Source organism: Anthonomus grandis, chromosome 1 (genome assembly GCF_022605725.1).
Source record: "Anthonomus grandis grandis chromosome 1, icAntGran1.3, whole genome shotgun sequence".
Taxonomy (NCBI): Eukaryota; Metazoa; Arthropoda; class Insecta; order Coleoptera; family Curculionidae; genus Anthonomus; species Anthonomus grandis.
The window spans coordinates 4,511,973-4,533,037 of record NC_065546.1 but is presented as its reverse complement, the minus strand read 5'-3'; the positions used below and the strand labels follow the sequence as shown (position 1 = coordinate 4,533,037).

At 32.0% G+C, this 21,065-nt stretch overlaps 2 protein-coding genes and 1 pseudogene across 4 annotated transcripts in view; 2 read left to right on the top strand and 1 right to left on the bottom strand.

The window, feature by feature from the left end:
- LOC126735762 (hybrid signal transduction histidine kinase D-like) overlaps positions 1-2,827 on the bottom strand; it is a 40,177-nt gene extending 37,350 nt beyond the window's left edge. For all 3 annotated transcript variants that reach the window (XM_050439867.1, XM_050439862.1, XM_050439877.1), the window contains exon 1: positions 2,682-2,827. The gene's annotated coding sequence lies outside the window, so the exon portion shown is untranslated. The remainder of the gene's footprint in view (positions 1-2,681) is intronic.
- Positions 2,828-7,525: 4,698 nt separating this feature from the next.
- On the top strand, positions 7,526-8,936 carry LOC126741937 (uncharacterized; annotated as a pseudogene).
- A 292-nt stretch (positions 8,937-9,228) lies between these two features.
- On the top strand, positions 9,229-20,671 carry LOC126735885 (serrate RNA effector molecule homolog). The gene is made up of 4 exons (XM_050439986.1): positions 9,229-9,465; positions 9,535-9,635; positions 9,707-9,971; positions 20,223-20,671. Exons 1-4 carry the CDS (start codon positions 9,397-9,399, stop codon positions 20,313-20,315), a joined length of 528 nt encoding a protein of 175 aa, XP_050295943.1. The 5' UTR covers positions 9,229-9,396; the 3' UTR covers positions 20,316-20,671.
- The last annotated feature ends 394 nt before the right edge of the window (positions 20,672-21,065 follow it).

The following is a 21,065-nucleotide window of genomic DNA, read 5'->3' as shown; positions in this document are numbered from 1 at the left end:
TTGCCATGTCTTTGTTATTTGAAAATTCTTTGTTATTATTTTTTATTTTTATTATGTTATTTCCTTCAGTAGTAATTTGATTTGCAACCTCATTTATAACTTTATACATTTTACTCATATTATTCTTAGATTCATCAATGTTTGTTTTGTAATAGTCATTTTTACATTTATTTATTATTTTACCCAATGAGTTTCTGTATGTTTTATATTGCTGTTCTTTTTCCAAACTATAATTTTTATTCAATTTTCTTTTCATTTTGTCCCTATTTTTTATTGAACATATAATAGCAGCAGTTATCCAAGGTTTTATTTTTTTAATTATTTTTTGTTTTAATATTTTTGTCTCTTCAGAGCTTTGTATAATATGTTTGACAACACTATAAAAAATTTTGGTTGCAATTTCGACATCATTAATATTTAAGATAGTGTTTTCCCAATTTTGTTTTATAAGTAAATCTTTTGCCTTCTCATTGTTTAAAATTTTTATAATTTTAATTTTTATATTATTGGAAACATTACCTGCCCGAACCTCGTCTCTAGCAAAATTAAGCAACACAGGATAGTGATCGGTGACGTCAGTTTACAAAATAAAAGAAAGATGTTTATTTTTGTTTTCCAAAAATTTTTTTTAAGGAAAATGTGGTCAATACAGGCCCTTGATGTTAATGTGACCCGTGTAGGACCAGTTATAAGGGAGTAGAATCCGTAAGACATCAAGAGAGCTGGGTAGTTATTTGTATCAGCTGAATTTTCAGATAGAATATTTATGTTTATATCTCCCAGAAGTATTTCTGTTTGCTGATTACATTCACGTAATAAATAATTTTCCAGGTCATCAAGAAAAGACGATACTACCGTCAAGGAAGGTCTATATATACACGTTATGCCATATTGTATGTCAGTTATAGCTAAAGTTATCCTAATCAAAGTAATTCCCGACCTAATTAGTTTTATATTTTCTACTTTGTTTATGTTTAAATTATTTTTTATATAAACAACCACCCCATCATTCTGGTTACAGTCTCCCTCATTATAATACATTTTAAAGCCCTCTATATTAAATTCATTACCAACCAATTGCCATGATTCACCCAAAACAATAATGTCGCAGGATATTACATTATATGTTTGTAGAAAAACTATCATTTGATCAAAGTTTTTTTTTAAACTTCTTATGTTAAAATGAATGATATTTAAGAGTTTGGAACCTATGTTAATTTTTTTGCTTACATAATCACAGTCCGTACTTTGTTGATCCGCATTATCTAAAACGTCCAGTTCTTGTAGCACTTCTACCTCTTGCGTATTATTCGCCATAACTTCCATCATAGTCAATTTTGTTTTTCAAAAGCGTGATTTGATGTTCAAAAGACGGACAAGTTTTGTCGTTTGCGGCATGATTTATATTGTGCTCCAAATTAAACTTTGCGTTTGCATGAATACAATTGATGTATTTTTTTTGGTTTTTTGGGCACTCCTTAACTGCGTGTTTCTCCGAACAATACTCATAAAATACCTCATTCGGACATTCCGTATTTTTGTGAAAAAATCCTTGGCATTTAAAACATCTGGGTACACTTATATCTTCAAATCCTGGGTAATGCTGCCATCCTATATATAGTTTCTTTACTGCAATTAACTTATGAAATAATTTGGCTGAACAATTTCCGTAGATACTATAAGAATCTCTTTTTTTATTGAGTTTAATGAAAGTTATGTCTAGGTGGTAGTATGTGCATATTTGGATTTGCATCCCAAAAAAACACCTTTGGATACAAATTTTTAAAGTAATACATAAAAAAAATGCATAAATTTAAAAAAAATCGATTTTTATTGTTTAAATCGGCCTATTTATCTCCCGAAAATGTGGTGAAGTTTAGTAAAGACGTTTTGGAGCCACCCTGTATATACAACTTTTAGGATATCGCTACTTTATTTTTGGATCCAACACTTTCCGTCAGTATATATTTCATTACTCAATTGTACTTGTAATTAATTGTAATATTCATTTTTCTACCACTCACCGACTATATTAGGCTTTTTTAGTTCTTATATGGGTTTTCTTTTACAGGTTATTTATTAAACCGTTTAGTCTGTATGAAGGTGCATGAATATTTTAGATATCAAATGAAATTGTGAACTTTCACGATGATTATTAAAAAAATTAACACTAGCGCACTTTTCCAAGATGGCGACGATTATTCTTTAAGATGGCCCTATTGTGGCTATTTCGAACGCGGATATGATGAACTGTCAAATTTGCGTCGAAATGTTTTTTTTTATCGGTTTCTTAAACTATAAGTACTACCTCCAAGCAGGTGAAAATATAAAGATAAATATAATTTGGTAATTTTAAGGAACGATAGATAATCCGTGCATTATGCAATGGTAACCGCGGATCAAAAGGAAAATTATTTAGTTGATTGCAAATATTAAAAAGCTTATTAATAATTATGAACACAATTAACGTTAAATTTAAAAGCAAAATAATAATTTTAATTAAGGCTTTCGACATGACTATATTTATTCTAATCTCATGATAAATTTCTTATTTAAGCAATGAAAATTTAATAAAGAAATTGTAAATAAAAATGTTTGAAAATTTGTTCTCAATATCAATGCGAATAATAAATAATATAGAATAAATAATATTTTAATTAGTCCTCTTAATTGAAACTTACTTAAACTGGTGGTTACTATGGCACAATCAAAATTATAAATGACAAAAGTTGATGCAAAACTCGACTACAAAAAAACTCTACGCATAATTCGACATCGTAGTAAGCGCGGCGGAATTCAACAAAACTTGACATTTTACGCAATGGAAGTGACTAAGGTCCCGTTCAGAGCACGCGGTGCCAAATAAATGCCCCAATTTAATTTTAAATGGATATAGACTCTATAAGCTCGTAAGAGTTTCTAACCTGCTGTTTTTTATTTTGATAGTGCTGAACTAAGAGTTAAATACGGGTTATATTCTTTTTACGTGTCCATATTTAAACAATTCCGTTAAGATCGCCAATCATTATCATATAGATTTGCCTTTGGGCAGTTGCAGCTGTCAGCTTGTGACATATGCAATGCTGCCAGATCTACCGATTTTTCGGTAGATCTACCGATATCAACACAAGTCTACCGATATACCGATTTAAAGGAGGGCGCCCACTGAATCGGATCGGCACGTTCGGTCCGTTCAGTCGGTAGCTAGCGCTCATACAAGGTTTGTTCTCACTGCAAATTTCTTACAAGTTTGAAACTGTTTCCAAACCATTCTTGATGCGCATGTGTAAAATATTACAACTTCTGATCGATTTGAAACCGTCTGTGCGAACATCAAATACGGGTTGAGTCGAGAAGAAAAATAACCTCACTTTTTTATGCCAGTGGGAAATGGGAAAATAAATAAAACATAAACAAAACAAAAATTATACTACAACCTTGAAATAGCTGTATATTATTAATAGAGTTTAAGATTGTGTGATTATTTGCTATTTCAAGACATACTCTAAAATGGTCGAGAAATTCTATTCTATTAAATTGGGACACAGTTTCATGAAAATAGTTTTGATTTTTGGGCTTTATCCGTTCTTCAATTAAATCTTCTTTAAAAGTCTGTGTCGGAATCAACATAATTCTGATCAGATTCTTTCAACGATTCAAAATCACTTGTTTCCTTAATGTTTATTTTTAGACTAATCCAACAATATAAAATACAATTTTCAAAACGAATATCAAGGACTATACAAAACGACAAAATACAAACAACAATTTAGAGGTTATGTTCATATTCCGAAGATCGGCGTTGATTGGCTACACGAATGCTCTGACACTTTGCTTGAAATAAATCCGAAAACAAGTCTGACTATCAGATGACGATCAGAAAATTGTGTAAGAACATCAAACTTTTGATTTGAAACCGATCAGAAGTTCCTGTGCGAACGCATTTTACTCTATTGCGCATGTGTATTTGTCGAAAACTTGTTTCTTACTGCTGTGAGAACAAACCTACAATCGGCAGAATGAAGACACGACGACGTCGTTTAAAAGTGGTTCGACTATTCGAGCATATAGAAGTATTAATTGTGATTAAGCTCCCGTTTAAGCGTTTTTAAAAAAAAATTAGTAGTTTCTGAGATTCTGAAGAGGATGTTATGATTGCAGTAAGCTGTGCTGAAGTAGAAGCGGTAGAAAAGCGTAGGATATTTTGGGTACATATTTTTTTAAGAGATTTCGGAGAATATCATCATCTCTTTTATGATTTGCTGGAGGACGAAGCAATATTTTTCAAATATTTTAGAATGAAAATATGTTCAGTGTGATTTGGAATAGTGTCATGCCTCCGCCTTCTTAATTTTTTGATATCCCACTATTTAGAAAATAAGTTAAGGAGGATGGTTGTATTATTACGAGAACCGGTTTTTGCGCCATCTCAAAATTATTTTAGCTGAATTGCACCTCAACGTTGGTATACTGTCAAATTTTAAAAGTTTCTGAACTCTACTTTACGAGATATAGATAGCCGGCATTCGTTGTGGGACACCCTGTATAGAGTCAAATAAAATAAATTATAACATAACATTCCAACGTGCATTTGAATGCGTGAACTATATAATAAGCTATCTTTTTTGTGTATTTTTGTAAAAACATACATTCAAAGTAAGAGTTGTACACGACTTAACACCAAAACCAGAACTTTCACACTCGCACATTTCGCCGACCAAGTTGGCATCCTCAGATAATTAAAACTGAGTTATAAAATCCTGATGATGCCAACTTAATAAACGGTAAATAACGAAAACACCGATTTAAGATATAATAAATGACACTTACCAGAACATCCAGTTAATTTGGATACCTCCTCCCAAGCGTTTTCTTTCCTTAAATTATCATGATAATATGTATCTTGTTTATCATTCAATTTCTAAAACTGCGAACAGCTTCTTGAAATTTCGTTTAACATATTTATCAAATCAACGGTTTTTAAAATTCTTTGAAACAGTTCCTCACTCTATGCAAAAAAATGCTAAAATAGTCGCAGGCTTTCGGTGCAATCGGCAAAAGTTGCCCTCCTCACAATATGAGATCGTCGCCGGAGAAAACCGAACCGACCGAACGTACCGAATCGACTCAGGGCTGGGATTCTAAAATCACGACTCGATCTCGATACGATCACGACTTCGAATTCGATCGCGACCCGGTCGTGACGACAAGGGTGATTCTAAATTTCAATCGTCGGCTAAACTCGTTTTATTCGATTTGATTTAGGTTTCTTGGGATATATTTGTTATTTTCCCTAATATTTGACAGATGGAAGCGTCAATTGTTTTTGATAAACACAAGAGTTTTCATTTATTTTGTTAATTTTTTCGCCTTCGTGTTTTTTTAATTAAATATATGCCTATATTATTTCTTTAAAATAAAAAATTGTCGTTTAAAACCATCACTATCCATTGGAAAATCATAATTGAATTCATGGAAAATCACAAAAACTTGTTGTGTTCATCCACTTTTGGTATGTTTAAACGTTTCAACATGGCAACATGTCTGCAATCAATAGGACCTAGAACACCAGGGAAATTGGATCTCTCTATAAATGTTAATTTAATAATTTCTCTAATCTCTTATATTTGAAAAATTAATGAATCGGCCAGCAAGGTGATTGTCAATAATTTCAGTAATTTTATGGATCCAATGACTTGTAGTAGTTTCGCTAATTTCAAATTTAAAATCTTGTCCAATGCTTCTTTGGTAATATATGTGGCATAAAATCTTGATATATGTGCTAAAACTGCCCATTCAATGGTAACTCTATTTCCTCTGCCTCTATTATTAACAGAAGGTTGTGGAAAATAGGGTCGAATTAAATCTATTAGTTGTTGTGTTTAAGAAAGCTTCTTGATATATTAATGAAAACCTGGTATCATAGATAATATATATAATAACTAAAAATGCCTGGTATGACTATCGGTAAACAATAAATTAAACAAATACGTTTAACAAAGGATGCTGCTACATTATGCACGTATTAAAAAAGGAAGAAGCTATATTGTCTGGTGTATACGATATATCCAAGCGTGTCGTCGACAAATCGTTAAGAACTAGGCAATCCGCAAGACACTCACGACTGAATATTTTATTTAGAATCAGTCATATCGAGTAATCGCGTCGAGTCGTGATTTTAGAATCCCAGTGCAGTGCGCGCGGCCCCATTTAAATACATGTGAAGCAAATCCAGCCGATTGTACCGACCGTGCCGATTCAGTGGGCGTCGTGCTTAAGCCTTATTTCTACCGAAAAGTCGTAGTCGTATATTTTAAAACTTCATGTGTAAAAAAACTTATATTTTAGCTAAAATTTAGAACCTTGATACTCATAAATTAAGTAAATGATTTATTAAATAAACTCACTAGATAATAACGTAGGTTAGAATTTACTAATCTACTCGATATATCATCCAACGTTGATTTTAAGTGACGTTTAGAATTTAGAGTTGATATTTTTAGGACAAATAATAAACGCTCGTTGCGGGGAAACCCAGAATAAAGATTTTTGGGATTTCCTGTAACGGGCGTTTGCTTGTAAAAACCTTTGCGCTGCGGTTCATTTATTCTCATTGTTTGATTGGTGATTCGTGTGTGTATTTTTCTCAATTTTTAATTAAACGTTAAAATGAATAGTGACGCTGGGTCAAGTGATAATAATACGGACGACGAGAGAAGAAACCCTGGTTCTTCTACAAAAGAAAGGAAAAAAACAAAATATATGCAAAATTATAAGGAAAGTTGGGAAGATTTACCCCACTTTAAGGGATGGTTGAGTAAAAGTAAAAAAGGCAGAAATTATGCATATTGCAAACCCTGTAACAAGGATATTAATATTAGTTGTGGAAAAGATTCTTTAATTAAACATAGCCAAATCAAGGGGCATGAACAAAATGCGAAAGCTATTCTAAAACAAAAAACCTTAACTTCGTTTGCATGTGCCGTTCCAGGGGAAAAAAAAGCTAAAGGAAAACATAAAAGAAGGTAAACATAGCTTCATTAAAAATTAATATAATTTGCTAAAAAAATTGATTTTAACTTTTAGGAGAAATAAGATTATGTGCGTTTATCGCTGAACATAATTTGCCGTTTGCAACAATGGACCATTTAGTGAAAATTGTGACAAAAATCTGCCCCGACTCGAAAGTGGCTCAAGGTTTGGCTTGCGGCTGGACCAAAACAACAGGTATTGTGAAAAATGTTTTGGGGCAGCATGCGTTCGAGATTCTCTGTGAGCATCTTCAAAAAAATAAATTTTCATTGATAGTCGACGAATCGACCGACCGAAGCTGCGAAAAGACTCTTTGTATGGTTGCCAGAAGTTATCGAAATAATACCATTAAGGACGATTTTCTGGGGTTGGTAAAGGTTTCTTCATCGGACTCTAGTTCACTATATAATCATATTATTGAGTTTATGCAGAGCAATAATATTAATTATAAAAAAAACATGAGATAGGGTTCGCGTCGGATGTTGCAAATGTTATGATGGGTCAACATAAATCAAGTATGGCATTGTTAAAAAAAGATGTTCCATCATTATACACTATGAGATGCATTTATCACTCATTTCATTTGTGTGCCTCTTACGCCTGCCAAAAATTACCACGATTTGTTGAAGACTTAACACGTGATATTTATAATTATTTTAACTGCAGTCCTAAAAGAGTTTCAAGAATTTTGTGTCACAAAAGATCACAAAATCTTACATCCCCCACAAACCCGCTGGCTTTCCGTGCATTCTGCGATATCCCGAATCCTTGAGCAATATAATGCCCTAAAACTTTTTTTTACAGAGGCAGTAAGTCAAAAAGATCTACTGGCTGCTGAAAATATTCTAACAAAACTCAGAGATCCTACCACTAAATTATTTTTACAATTTTTGGATTTTATATTACCTTTTTTTAATAACCTTAATAAGGAAATGTAATCTGAGTCACCAAAAGTCCATGTTATTTATACAAATATTAGTAACATTTTAAGAACTATATTTTATTGTTTTTTAAAGCGATATATTACAGATTATATAACAAATACACTTATTCAAAATATTAACTTTAAAAATCCCGAGAATTTTTTGGCGATTGAAAATATATATTTGGGAGGAAATGTTGAACAGACGATTTTAACGGAAAGTATTTTAAATGAACAATTATTATTTTTTCGCCTAAGATGTCTAGATTTTTAAATAGAAGGTTGTTCCCAAATACTCGAAAGATTTCCTTTAACAGACAATATATTAGAAAACCTTAGGGTGATAGACCCACAAGTAGTCAAATCAGGATCTGCTTCTTCGATTGTCAATATAGCTGCGGCATTTCCTAATTTAATTGATATTGGTAACTTACAAAATTTAGACAATCAGTCAGCCTTCTGCGGAATACAGCAGAAATTCAAACATTTTCAAAGGAAGTGATAATATTTTGGCGACAGGTTGAGGACATTAAAATGGGTGATGAAACCGCACCATTTAAGACATTGACTAATTTTGTTAAAAGCATTCTTTGCTTGCCTGTGTCAACAGCAAATGTTGAAAGAAAATTTTCTCAATTTAATTTGATTAAAACTTACCAAAGGACGTCTTTAAATGTGAATACTTCCGCCTCTCTTCTTTATACCAAAGAGTTTATAGAAGAAAAAAATTGTTTCGACTTTACTATAGAAAAAAAATTAATTGACAGTATGAACAGCAGCACTATATATAAAGAGTAATACCTACATAGGTATATACCTAGATTACCTAGTCGAATTTGTTATGCTGCTAGCGCTAAAGGCTACCAGAGATTTAAGTATTAAGTTCATTATTGAGTATTAATTATTAAGTATTTAATTAAATTAAAAAGTCGGCCATAATTTAATTAAAGTTTAAATTAAGTTATGGCCGATTGCAGGCTAAAGTAATACTTTAGGTACCCATGTATATTATATTATGTAACACTTTTATATATTATATAATATTTCGTATAATTTTTTTGGTAAAAATAAATTTTCTTTAAAAAATCATGTGTTGGGTCTCATTTATTGTACAAAACACAGACTATAAGTATGACTTAAAAAAAATTGTTTGCATCAAATTACGACAATATTAACATCTACCGATTTTTTTTCCAATCTACCGAAAAAAGTCGGTTACATCTACCGAAAGTTACAGCGACGATCTGGCAGCACTGGACATATGTCATAACTCATTTGTCAATGTGAAAAAACCGCCAATTTTTCCCTTCTTTAACCGTTCGTTTTCCTATTATTAATTTGCCTGCATATTCCACATTTTGCTTGTCTGCAGTTACTTTCTTCCTTATATTATTTATTTTAGGAAAGCGTAGTTTTCCATGCAAAACTACAATTTCTAAAAAATGATGAAAACTGACGTAAAAAAAGTTTTTATCCAAGTAGACACTGCTGAAACAGACCCAGTAGAGCAGGTTAGTTATTTGATATCACTTCTTTTTTTGAGTTTTTATTTTGAAATCTGAATTATATCTGTTTTGTAGGAAAATGTTAAGAACACCAGGAAAGGATTGAAGATGCTCCAGCCCAAGGCTGGAAATGAAGAGAATTTGGTTGGTAGAACCATCAAGGACATAAAAAAGATGTAAGTGTTACCTAACTATAAGACCTAAAAACATAAAAAGATAATACATAAATTCAATGTTTGTTTAATAGAGGAAATCCAGTTAAAAAAGCCAAACCTTTGCTCATGCACAAAGAAACCCAAACAGAAAAATACATCACCAGTCTCGATGACTTGACAGGAGAAGAAGCTTCTGCTGACTACTGGAAAAGGTTGGCTGAGAAAAGGCAAGAATCTCTTGATGAAAGTCTCCAAGAGATTGAAAAACTAAAATGTGATATTGAAGTTCTCCAGGAAGAAAATAAAATATGTAAAGAAATGCTTGAAGAGTCCAAAACTCTTGTTGAAGTATTACAGGTACATTTATGATTTTTCATTTGGTTAATATTTATAGTAAAAAAAACTTTGTTTGCAAAGACCCTGCAAAGCATAATTCAAAAAAAAAACTGCAAAATTTGGTATGTAACCGAAGATGTTAAATAACAAAGTTATATAACTTGTTAGAAAAATTCAAGTAAAAAAGTTATATACTAAATCAAAGAAAGTTCGGCCATTTCAAGCATGTGGACGGGACAAATCACAAAATAGGATTAAGAAAAAAAATGTTGCCAATTTGTTAGGTAATATTTCTTCACCAAAATTAGCAAATAACTTCTTTATTAATTAGACAATATTTTAAAAAATATAAATGCAAGCAACATGTTTTTATAGTAGAGATAATAGCAGTAAATGATGGTTGTGGACGGAACTGGAAAATTCTGCATCATTTATGTTACATAAAAAAACAACCAAAATTTCTGATATGGTTGTTTTAAGAAAAAAGATATAGTTTTTAATTTTCAACAAAATACTAGTAAATCACATTAAATGATTAAAAAAGAATTTTTCTTTCAGAATTCGTAACTAAAAAATGATATTTATTGGTTGTGGACGGGACAAAAAACGTTAATAACTTTAGAATATTTTTTTATAATTTATTTTAGTATAAATAACAATATACTATGTAATACAACTAAATTAAAGGGAATGATAACGACGAATTAGTTCAACAATAAATCATTAATGATTATTATGTTTTGTTACAGATATTTTTCTTGTATTGTTTTGATGGGTCTGACCAATTTCCAATATTTTTTCGGACACAGGCCTAAAAAAGTGGCATGATTGCCCTGCAATGGGCAGGACACTTTCCCATGAAGAGGTTAACATGTTTTTGTTATCCTGAATCTTTTGGCTTGAAACCTAGATAAGATTTATATTGGTTTTACCATTAAGTGCATTAAAAAAGTCTTTGGAATTATTAATAAGTAGTTTTCTACTTTTCACCATTTCCCAGGCTACTCTTTTAAGCTTCCCTCCTACTCCGTCTACAGCTCCCTTCCCGTGAGAAGTGGCAAAGAAATTCCAAAAGCCAGATATATCGAAATCTTCATGAAAATGACATAAATTCAATAGAGTAAACTTATTTTTAAACTGTGGTGCACAGCCATCAGAAAATATCGATACAGTTCTCAAAGTGCTATAGGCATTTCTTAACCAATAAACTATTTCTTTTAGAAATGCCCAGACTGCAAACTTATCATGTGATAGTGAAGCTTAATAGTGCAGCTAGTGAGAATAAGTTTGCACGCGATACACTTTATACTAGAGCTAATTTCCGCAAATTCTCCTTGCTTTGCAATATGTCAAGTTGGAATAATGTATTGACTACTGTTAACCCACTGCATAGCTTTCATCAAATAGTATTAAACAATTTTAACACTGCTTTTCCTGTTGTCAATATTAAGAAATGAAATAGAAAACCTTGGTATACTAAGGGTTTACGAGTATCTGGGAAAAATATGCGCTCTCTTTTTTACATTAGGAAATACGCTATGAACAATGCAACATTTTTAAATTATTATAACAGATACCGCAAGATTTACAGAAACTCAAGGAAAATGGCTAAGTGGACCTACTTTCAAAGGAGGATAAATAGTTCCTCCAACAGAGCAAAAGAGTCTTGGAAGATTTTAAATGAGCTAAGAGGCAAAAATAATGTCTTGGTTATTCCAAGTACCTTAGATTCCAATGACCTCAATTCCTTCTACTGTGATATTGCTAGTAACCTTGCAGCCAATCTCTCACAAAAAATAGATCCCAGGAGCTATCTCAGCAATGTGGTAGTAGCCGAATCTTTCTTTTTTGCCCCCACAAGTGTAGAAGAGCTTAAACAGTTAATGGTTAATATTAAGAATAAGAGTTCATCAGGTTGGGATGGGCTTTCTCTTAAAATATTTTCTGCTTTACCTCTTGTTGCTTTGCAAGTCTTGGCCGAGTCAATTAACTTTTCATTTATGTCTGGAGTTTTCCCAGAGTGCTTAAAAAGAGCAATGATTGTTCCTCTTTACAAGGGTGGCGATCGCGACTGTCCTTTTAACTTTAGACCTATAGCGTTATTGCCTACTTTAGCCAAGATAGTGGAACGGCTCGTTAAGGTGAGGATGGTTTCATTTTTAAATAGGTTTGGCCTATTGAGTCTTCAGCAGTTTGGCTTTCGTGAGTCTGTGAGCACAAATGATGCTATCTTTAGCTTTCTAGAGCACCTGTACAACCGACTGAATGTTGGTGAAGTTGCAGCAGCAGTATTCTGTGACTTGTCCAAGGCATTTGACTATGTGAGTCACAGAGTGCTGCTGATGAAACTGGAGCTCTATGGTTTCAGAGGAACTCCCCTTGAGTGGTTTCGTTCCTACTTATCAAATCGTGTCCAGGTTGTCAAATTTAATGGTGGTATCTCTAAGGAACTTAATATAAATGTGGGTGTTCCGCAAGGATCAGTACTGGGTCCTTTACTTTTTCTCATTTATCTGCCACAACTGCAGGTAACTGGCAAATTTACATTGTTTGCCGATGATACCACCATCCTCTGGCACGACTCTGATGTTTCTCAAATGGAGGCCAATATACGTGCAGATTTGTTAAAAATAAAAGACTGGTGTGATGCAAATTTTTTGACACTTAATGTTTCCAAAACAAATATCCTTAATTTTAAATGTAATACAAATGATATATGTTTGAATAATGAAGCCATCACCATGCCACCGTTCAGTAAGTTTTTGGGTCTTTCCATAGACAAGTTCCTTAAATTTGAAGACCATATTGTGAATGTATGTAGAAAAGTCTCATCAGGCTGCTACGCCCTAAGGGTTATTGCCACCAGTCTTAATTTCTCCATCGCCAGATCTGCATACTTCGCGATTATCGAGTCGCACCTTCAATATGGAATTTGCTTTTGGGGTTCATGTTCAAATTCACTTTTTAGTTCAGTGTTTGTACTCCAGAAAAGGGCCATTAGATATCTATGTAGGGCCAAGCCTCGTGACTCATGTCGCCCGCTTTTTGTAAGTCATAATATTTTAACCCTGTGTTGTATCTTTATTTTGGAAACAGTTTGCTTAGTTTTTAGAAAATATAAACAGGAACTCCACTTAGGAAGCCACTATAATACGCGACAAAATTATTTGTTGAGGCTACCCATTTCTCATTTTGAACTGTCTATTGGCTTTTTCTACAACTTCTATGTTTATATTGACAATAAAGCATTTTTGAGTTTGAGTTTGAGAATAACTCATGATGATAGCAAACGAATGATGGGTATTTTTAGTCCAGGCTACTGCCGTAAATATTGTGACCTGTCTGTGGCTCCAGTGCGCACTTTGTATCTCGTCCTGACTTATACATGAGTAATTTTCTGCGAAGTCTACTTGCAGGACAACTTTTTCTTCATTTATATAATTTTTTTCTTTCTCAAAATTGCGTTCTTGTGTGATTTTTACAAAGCAATGAACTTTAAATTTCTCCAGAGATTCTTGCAGTTGATCCAAAGCAGCTTTTAAAGTACCAGATACTTCTAATACTTGGGGTTTATGAAGATTGACTTGCCACCTTTTCTGATAAAGATCAACTGATAAGCTTCCTTTACAGTAACAGTCATGTGCCGCTTTTGCTTTTTTTCTTTGATTCCTGATTTATTTTTTAAAGCGATAACGTCTCTTTTCCCTGGCGCCTGTCTACTTATCATATCCCTGGTGTAAAACCGTTCAACACTTTCCTTAAGTTGGCTTTCCAATTTGTTTCAAGGTGTTACTTTTTCTGCACAGACAAAACTTGTTTCTTTTTTTGCTCAGCACACTTCGGCAATACAGACTTAATTTTCTTTACCACCTTTCCCATCGATTGTGGTGTTTTAAATGAGCTGATATTATCTGATGATTGGATTTTCTCAACTTGCAACTCTTCCCTTTTTCTCTGACGATACAACCGTTTTCTTAATGTTTCCTGTCTTTTCTTTGCATTTATCATATCTTTCCTAAAAAAAAACCTTCCTGAATCAATCTCTTCTGCTTCTTTCTGCTCTCTTTTTCTTTTGGCATCCTTCTCTTTAAAACGCATGTGCTTCTCAACATTCTCTTTGAGCTTTCTTCTAAAATCTATAGATTTTTCTTTATTTGTCTTAGGTGCCATATTTTCTGTAAAAAAATATGGACTCATAAGTTGGGATAAGATTGACCGAGAAAAATTATCTTAAAATTAAATAATAATAATAAATTTCATTTAAAAAAAATGGTTTTTTTTTGGCTTCGTGGAGTATTAGCCCTCAGCGAATCGGTTGCGATATACATATAGATCATCAAAAATTAAAAAAAACTTACTTAAAATAAGTACTTGCAGCCCGTTTTGCATTAAAAATTAAATATTTTCGATATATATATCAATAGGATCTTATTTTTATATATTTTTTAATGTATGGGTTGCGGACGGGACAATTTATTTATAAAATTTTCTTGCAAAATAGTAACATGATACAAAAAAAATCTTTTACTATAATATTGCCCTAAATGCAAGTCAAGAAAAAATAAAACTGGAAGTTCAAACATTTTATTGTTTAGTGGAATATGCCTACTTTTCTAAGAATTTGGTTGTGGACGGGACAAAAAACCCTTATTATTACATTAAATGAAAAAATATATCTACTTACTTTGATTACGAAATTAATATTCACCACAAAAAACTTGAAACCAGACAGCGTCTCATTGTATCACTTGTTTTAATCCATGGCCGACTATACAAAGTTAACTATTTTTTCCTAAAACAGCCTGCTGATACAAACCTGAAAGTAATGAGTGTCCCATTTTTTTCGGATGTTATTTTTTATATATTTTTATAAGTTTCTATGACAATTAAATGACATTCAATAAATATATGGTTTAAAAATATAATTTAATGCATTTTCGTATTTTATAAAAAAAATCCAAATCGCTTGAAATGGCTGAGTTGTAAAACTTTGTTTTATAATAAGCTATGACTTGTCCACATTTGTGTTATTGAAAAGAACAGCAGAATTTTAATTTAGTATTGCTAGGACCCTCACTTTACACACAATGATTTTCCTTACATGACTAAATAGTCAAAAGAACACAGCAACTTAGTTAATTGGGATATTTCATGAGCATCAAATACTGTGGGATCCTACCTTCATGGATTTCAAAAACAGAAATGAAACAGACAGTGAGAACATCACAGATTCTTTCAATATTTAAAATACTCTGTTTAGAAATCTTGAATAAATAGGTTAAACTTTGGTAGGAATCTTCTAATCTAACAAACTTTAAGGATAAACTGAGTTGTGGTTCTGATAATGTTCCTTCCTACTTCCTGAAAAGATGTGTTTATAGTTGGTCTAGAACTTTGTGTACGTTATTTAATTTGTCTTTAAAATTACAAACTTCCCCTGAGAAATGGCGTGACAGCTTTATAACTCCTGTATTCAAAAATGGTGACAGGGATTATATAAAAAATTACTGACCCATTGTTATGTTACCTGCTATCACTAAACTTTTTGAGCTTATCATGACTTCATTGTCAGGGCTTTCGAGAAGGGTCATCTGGTCAACTTGATCTATACTGGCTTCTTGAAGGCCTTTGCCACAGTCATCCGTTCATTGCTTACTTCTAAATTAAGATACTTCTTATTCTTGGTTTTATAACCAGAAATTTCGGAAGAAGACGTTTCAGCAGCAGTCTTCAGAGTTTTATATTTTACACTTATTCATAATGTCATGTCTTATTCTTCCATAGTCTGGTCCCCTTATTATGCTTACCATATTTATCTTGATGAGGTCCAAAACAAATTTCTCAGAACTTGTGCCTAGCAATTAAATGTATGAGATGAGTCTTTATTGGAACTTAAGTCAAGGCTAAATATGACTTCTCTTGAGGACTATCGAACTAGGTGCGATATGATATTTCTTCACAAGTTGATTAATAATGCTATAGATTGCCCTGAATTGTTATCGTGGATAAACTTTAGGTGCAATACCAGAGTCCTTAGAGAGATTTTCCTTTTTCTGGTTGAATGTCACCACTCCACATGTTGGGAAATAGATTTAATCAGGTTTTTGACTTAGTGGATTTTAAATCTTCAAAACTTAAAAGGTGCCTGAGTGAGTTTACTCGTTGAGTACTATGTGTTAAGTATCAAATAAATTTAATTACTTTTACTTTTCTTATTTTGATTATTTTTCTTAAGGGTATATTTTTAGTTGTTTTATTTTTTTTTACTCAATTGGGGAAAACTATATACAGGGTGTCTCACGACGAATAGACGCGATCGATATCTCAGAAACTAATTTTTCAAAAATTTCGAAAATTTGGCAACATGGTGCAACTGTCAAAATATTTTAGTTGTGTGGCCCCCACACAACTAAAATATTTTGACAGTTGTGACGTTTCCGGTTATACCGGAAGTAGGTGTCAACTTCGTTATTTTTAATGGAACACCCTGTATATTTTTACATTTTTGGCTTCCACATGATATTCTAGGTATATTTTGTGTATAATGTCCTATACCTAAGTGTAACCGTTTTTGAGATATTTTTAATTTCATGTGAAAAACTATGTTTATAAGCCCTAACATAATTACCGATTACTGCCTTTTAGTAGCCTTTATTTCTTGGTTAGTTTTGGTTTTATTTGAGAGGAAAATTTTCTGAAAGTTTAATCTTAATTGTATATCTTGGACTGATACATATTAATATACATTTAGATAGGTGTATTGTTGATGTATAGACAATTTGGATATTTAATACTGAGATTAAGTTCATTATATATCTTATTAATATCTTTGTTGATGGCAGAATAATTGAATCGTGAATTTCGAAAAGGGCTTATCTCACAAAAACGTAATTTTCCAGAAACAGCTAAAAATTCCTTCTGACAGATTTGAACTATGAAAATATGAATTTTCTTTATATTCACAATCTTTGTTTGACATCTTAACCTTGCCAAATTTTTTTCTTTTCAAATAAGTTTATATGGAGAAAATGGACTTTAGAATTTTCGGAGATGAGCCGTTTTCGAAATTTAAGCACCACTTGAGAGGTTATATAATCACAAGAACATTAATAAAGAAACTTCAACTTTATTTTTTAAAGAAAGATAGAAAAAACTAAAAAAAATCCTAAAAGATCAAATTTTTTTTTGTTAATTTTTTGGAAAATAATAACAAATAAAAAGTAACTCTGCTAAAAGTCTTGTTCGATGTCAGCTCCTGCTTCTCTGTCAGTAGTCGGCCAGCTCAAAATACTATCGTAAAAGTCTTTATATTCTGCAGGTATATATTGCCTCAACTTTTTGAAGTCAGTCATTTTTAAGTTATTTATTGGCAGTTTTGAGGAGTAGCATGGAAAGTCTTCAACAGTAAGAAAGAAAGAAAGAAAATGTGCCATATTACGCAAGACAACAAAATCTTGTGTACAAGCATCCTAAAAACTAAAAAATTCCAAATTCACTTTAAATTTCAAATTTCAAACAAACATAACATAAACACTTTACCATAAAATTTACAAACATTACCAAAATTAATCATAACAAAATAGATTAAGAAAAAAAATCATCTTTATGATAAATTTGATTAAAAAATAAGTAAAGCTGTCAATAAAACAGAATTTAGAAGAAGTAAATTAATTATTTAATAGAAAACAAAACTAAAACACTAAAATAATGTCAGAGCACAGGTTAAAAGGTATCATTAAAAAAATCGTCAAGGCTATAATATGCCCTGGATAATAAAAGTGATTTTAATTCCTTTTTGAATTTCTTAACTTCTAAAATTTGTCTGATACATAGAGGAACATGGTTGTACATTCTTTTGCTAAGGTATATAAGTGCGTTCTTGGTGAGGATGTAGGGATCGGTAAGGGAAAATCGTTAACCTGGCGAGTCATATGACCAGTGATAGAGGGAGGTTTAGGACATTTATGAAGTAAGAGTAGCTGTTTCTAAGATAAAAAAGAAAAAAGAGTTAGGATTTTTTGAGATATAAAGAGAGGTTTACAAGAATCTCTTAACCCAGCGGAACATAGGTATCTAACTGCCTTTTTTTTGAGTCACAAAAATTATATTTAATAATCCCTTGTTGCTTAAACTCCAAAAAGGCAAGCCATAACGAAGATGGGACTCAATAAGAGAAAAGTACACTGAACGTGCAACTACCCCTCCCAGTTCATGCCCCGCCATTCTTACTGTAAAGCATCCAGAGGATAATTTTGATGCAAGATTTAGGATATGATCTTCGAAGCGAAGGCGACCATCAATGGTAATACCAAGGAACTTACAGCTTTCTTTGTTTTGCAAGGGGGAGTTTTCACTAAACATAAGGCCCTGAACGTCACACTTAAATCCCATAATAAAGGTTTTGCCCACATTAAATACAAGCCTGTTTGCAGCACACCACTCTGATAAAATCTTAAGATCCTTAAAAACCTGGGCTCTAACATCATAATCTCTATGATTCCATAAAATGGTGGTATTATCAGCAAACTGAACCACTTTGCCCTGCAGTTTTAATGAACCCAAATCATTTACATAGAGCAAAAATAATAGTGGTCCTAACACTGAACCCTGAGGTACTCCAGTTTTAAGGGATCTGGAATAGGATAAACATCCAGATACTGTAACTCTTTGGGTACGATTAGACAGATAGGATTCAAGCCATTGCAATGCCACACCTCTAAAGCCATAATTATTGAGCTTAGACAGCAGTATTCCGTGATCTATACAATCAAATGCCTTGGTTAAAACGCAAAACACTGCCGCCGCGGACTCTCCAGAATTTAAGGACACATAGACACTCTCCAAAAAGCCAAAAACAGCGTCATGAATTCCTTTTCCCGTTTGATATCCAAATTGATTTGTAGATAAAATACAATTGTGTTGCAAAAAAGACAAAATTCTGATTTTTGCAAGTTTTTCAACTATCTTGGAGAGGGTAGATAATATAAAAATTGGACGGAAATTACAAGGCTCACTCAAATCTCCACCCGTATAAAGAGGGATAACCACTGCCTCCTTCAGTTAGTCGGCTTTGTGTTACACATCGTATATCATTGAAAAGAGTATTAACTGGAGATGTTTTTAAAACTACTTGAACATCTTGATAGATTTTAGGTTTTTTTGCGTCAAGTTAAAGTTACCTTTCATAACTTTTTTTGCTACTTGTATTAACTTTTTGAGCTCAAAACGAATTATTTCGGTATTATTTGTACTTGATATTGATTTTTTTAGATTCAGGATGCATTACAGACTAAATACAAATGTAAAAAAAACGTGAAAAATATGCTGAAAAAATTTGAAGATGTCAAAAGGCATAATTTTTTGAAAATCCTGAAAATAACACAAAATCAATGATATAAAAAAACCCGAGACTTTTAAAACACAATTTTATTAAGAAAATATCTTCTATCTGAGCCTATCTATATGCCCACCAAGTTTGGCTAACCCTCCGCCAAACACCCTGTATTATAGGGTAAATCTTTATGTAGATTAAAATTCTGATCATAGAATAGCTACAATTATGTAATTATAATTATTAGGCACACACAGGTTCTTCACCTTCACCATGTCTTTGTTTATGGATTGTAGAATAAAAAAAAATTAAAAATATATCTGCAGTTGTAGTTTTTAGTAATTTAGTTAGTAATTTGTGACTGTGTTAAATGATTTACTTTGCTTACTGTGATTTTGTTTTATATACATATAGTAGATATGTGTGATACTTTTTAGTAAATTTTGATTGATATTTTTATAACAAAAACGTACATGCATTCCGTTAATAAATAAATCAATAAGTAAATTAAGTATTGCAAACATTGCTAGACCTGTGGAGAAATGTTTCTGGAATGATCTGTTTTATCAAGGAAGTTACTATATTTAAAAGTTTTGTTAATGATAGATCGATTGCATGATAAAAAGTACCTTTTACAAAAATTAAAAGAAGCATCCAATATCCAAAAAATAAATTAACCAACCGAAATAGTGGGATTCTTAAATGAATATAATACCTATGGACTATATTTAAACATCACACAATATAATAATGGCATGGACTTCATCCAAAGCTCACTGACTACATTCTTGTAGATTTCTCTTTTATTAATCAAAAGGCCATATTAGATAAAACTTCTGCAAGAACAAAGTTTTTTTGACTATATTCTATGCACATTTAACTTGAATTGGCTAAGGTTGTGTTTCATCATTAACTATTAAATATTATTAATTTTTCTTCAGGAAATGATTAAAGAGGGCGAAGAAGATGAGAAAGAAGAAGTGGAAGAAGAACCTACTCCAAAGGCTGAACATGACTCAGATAGCTCTGTGTAACTAGTAATAGAACAAAATCTTATTCATAGATTGTTTTTGAATATTTAGGGTTAAGATAGATTTAAAATAAAGATATGAGTGCCTTAACTGTAAGTACCTTGAAAGCAAGTTATTAAGACTATTGTCATGTCAACTTTTATAATCATAAAAGTTTAATTTTAAACCATATGACTTGCTTCCTATTCATAATGTTAATGACCAAAGCATCATACTGATAGTGTTTGGCATCACATTTTATAACTTTAATGTTTTTTTTAGTAGTTTATAGATTTACCAATTAATAGTTTATTTTATTATTCTTGGCAACGTTTATTTTTGTATTGATAAGTTAAATAAAGTATCATTGATTAAGTTAACTGATGATTTCTAAATTACTCTTCCCACCTTTTTTATGATAAACAATATTTAATATGATAAAACTGCTGAACTTATTCAATCTGGTAAATGTCTTAACTGACCTGTTTCTAACTTTTTTCCTGTAAGCAGATGGGCTCTTGTAATTCTTATGGGTTCAAATGGTAAGCTTACCTAACGGCTTGCATAATTCCTCATATACAACCAACGCCTGCTTTCTGATAATTTAAGCAATTGTCTAGAAAGGACATTTTTTGATAATGCTATCACGGTTAATTCTGTTTACCATGAAGAATGCAACTACCACTTGCATAACGCTTATAATGCATTTTTCTCCTTTTGCCACTTAAGTGGGTATATTCAAATTGCATTTTTCCGCGCGGGAGTATCCATCAG

What these genes read in the sequence shown, in the direction of transcription:
- LOC126735885 (XM_050439986.1), top strand. Translation starts at nt 9,397, where the DNA reads ATGATGAAAACTGACGTAAAAAAAGTTTTTATCCAAGTAGACACTGCT. An exon ending in AAACAGACCCAGTAGAGCAG is followed by an intron (nt 9,466 to 9,534) that starts GTTAGTTATTTG and finishes TCTGTTTTGTAG; the next exon opens with GAAAATGTTAAGAACACCAG. An exon ending in ATCAAGGACATAAAAAAGAT is followed by an intron (nt 9,636 to 9,706) that starts GTAAGTGTTACC and finishes TTTGTTTAATAG; the next exon opens with AGGAAATCCAGTTAAAAAAG.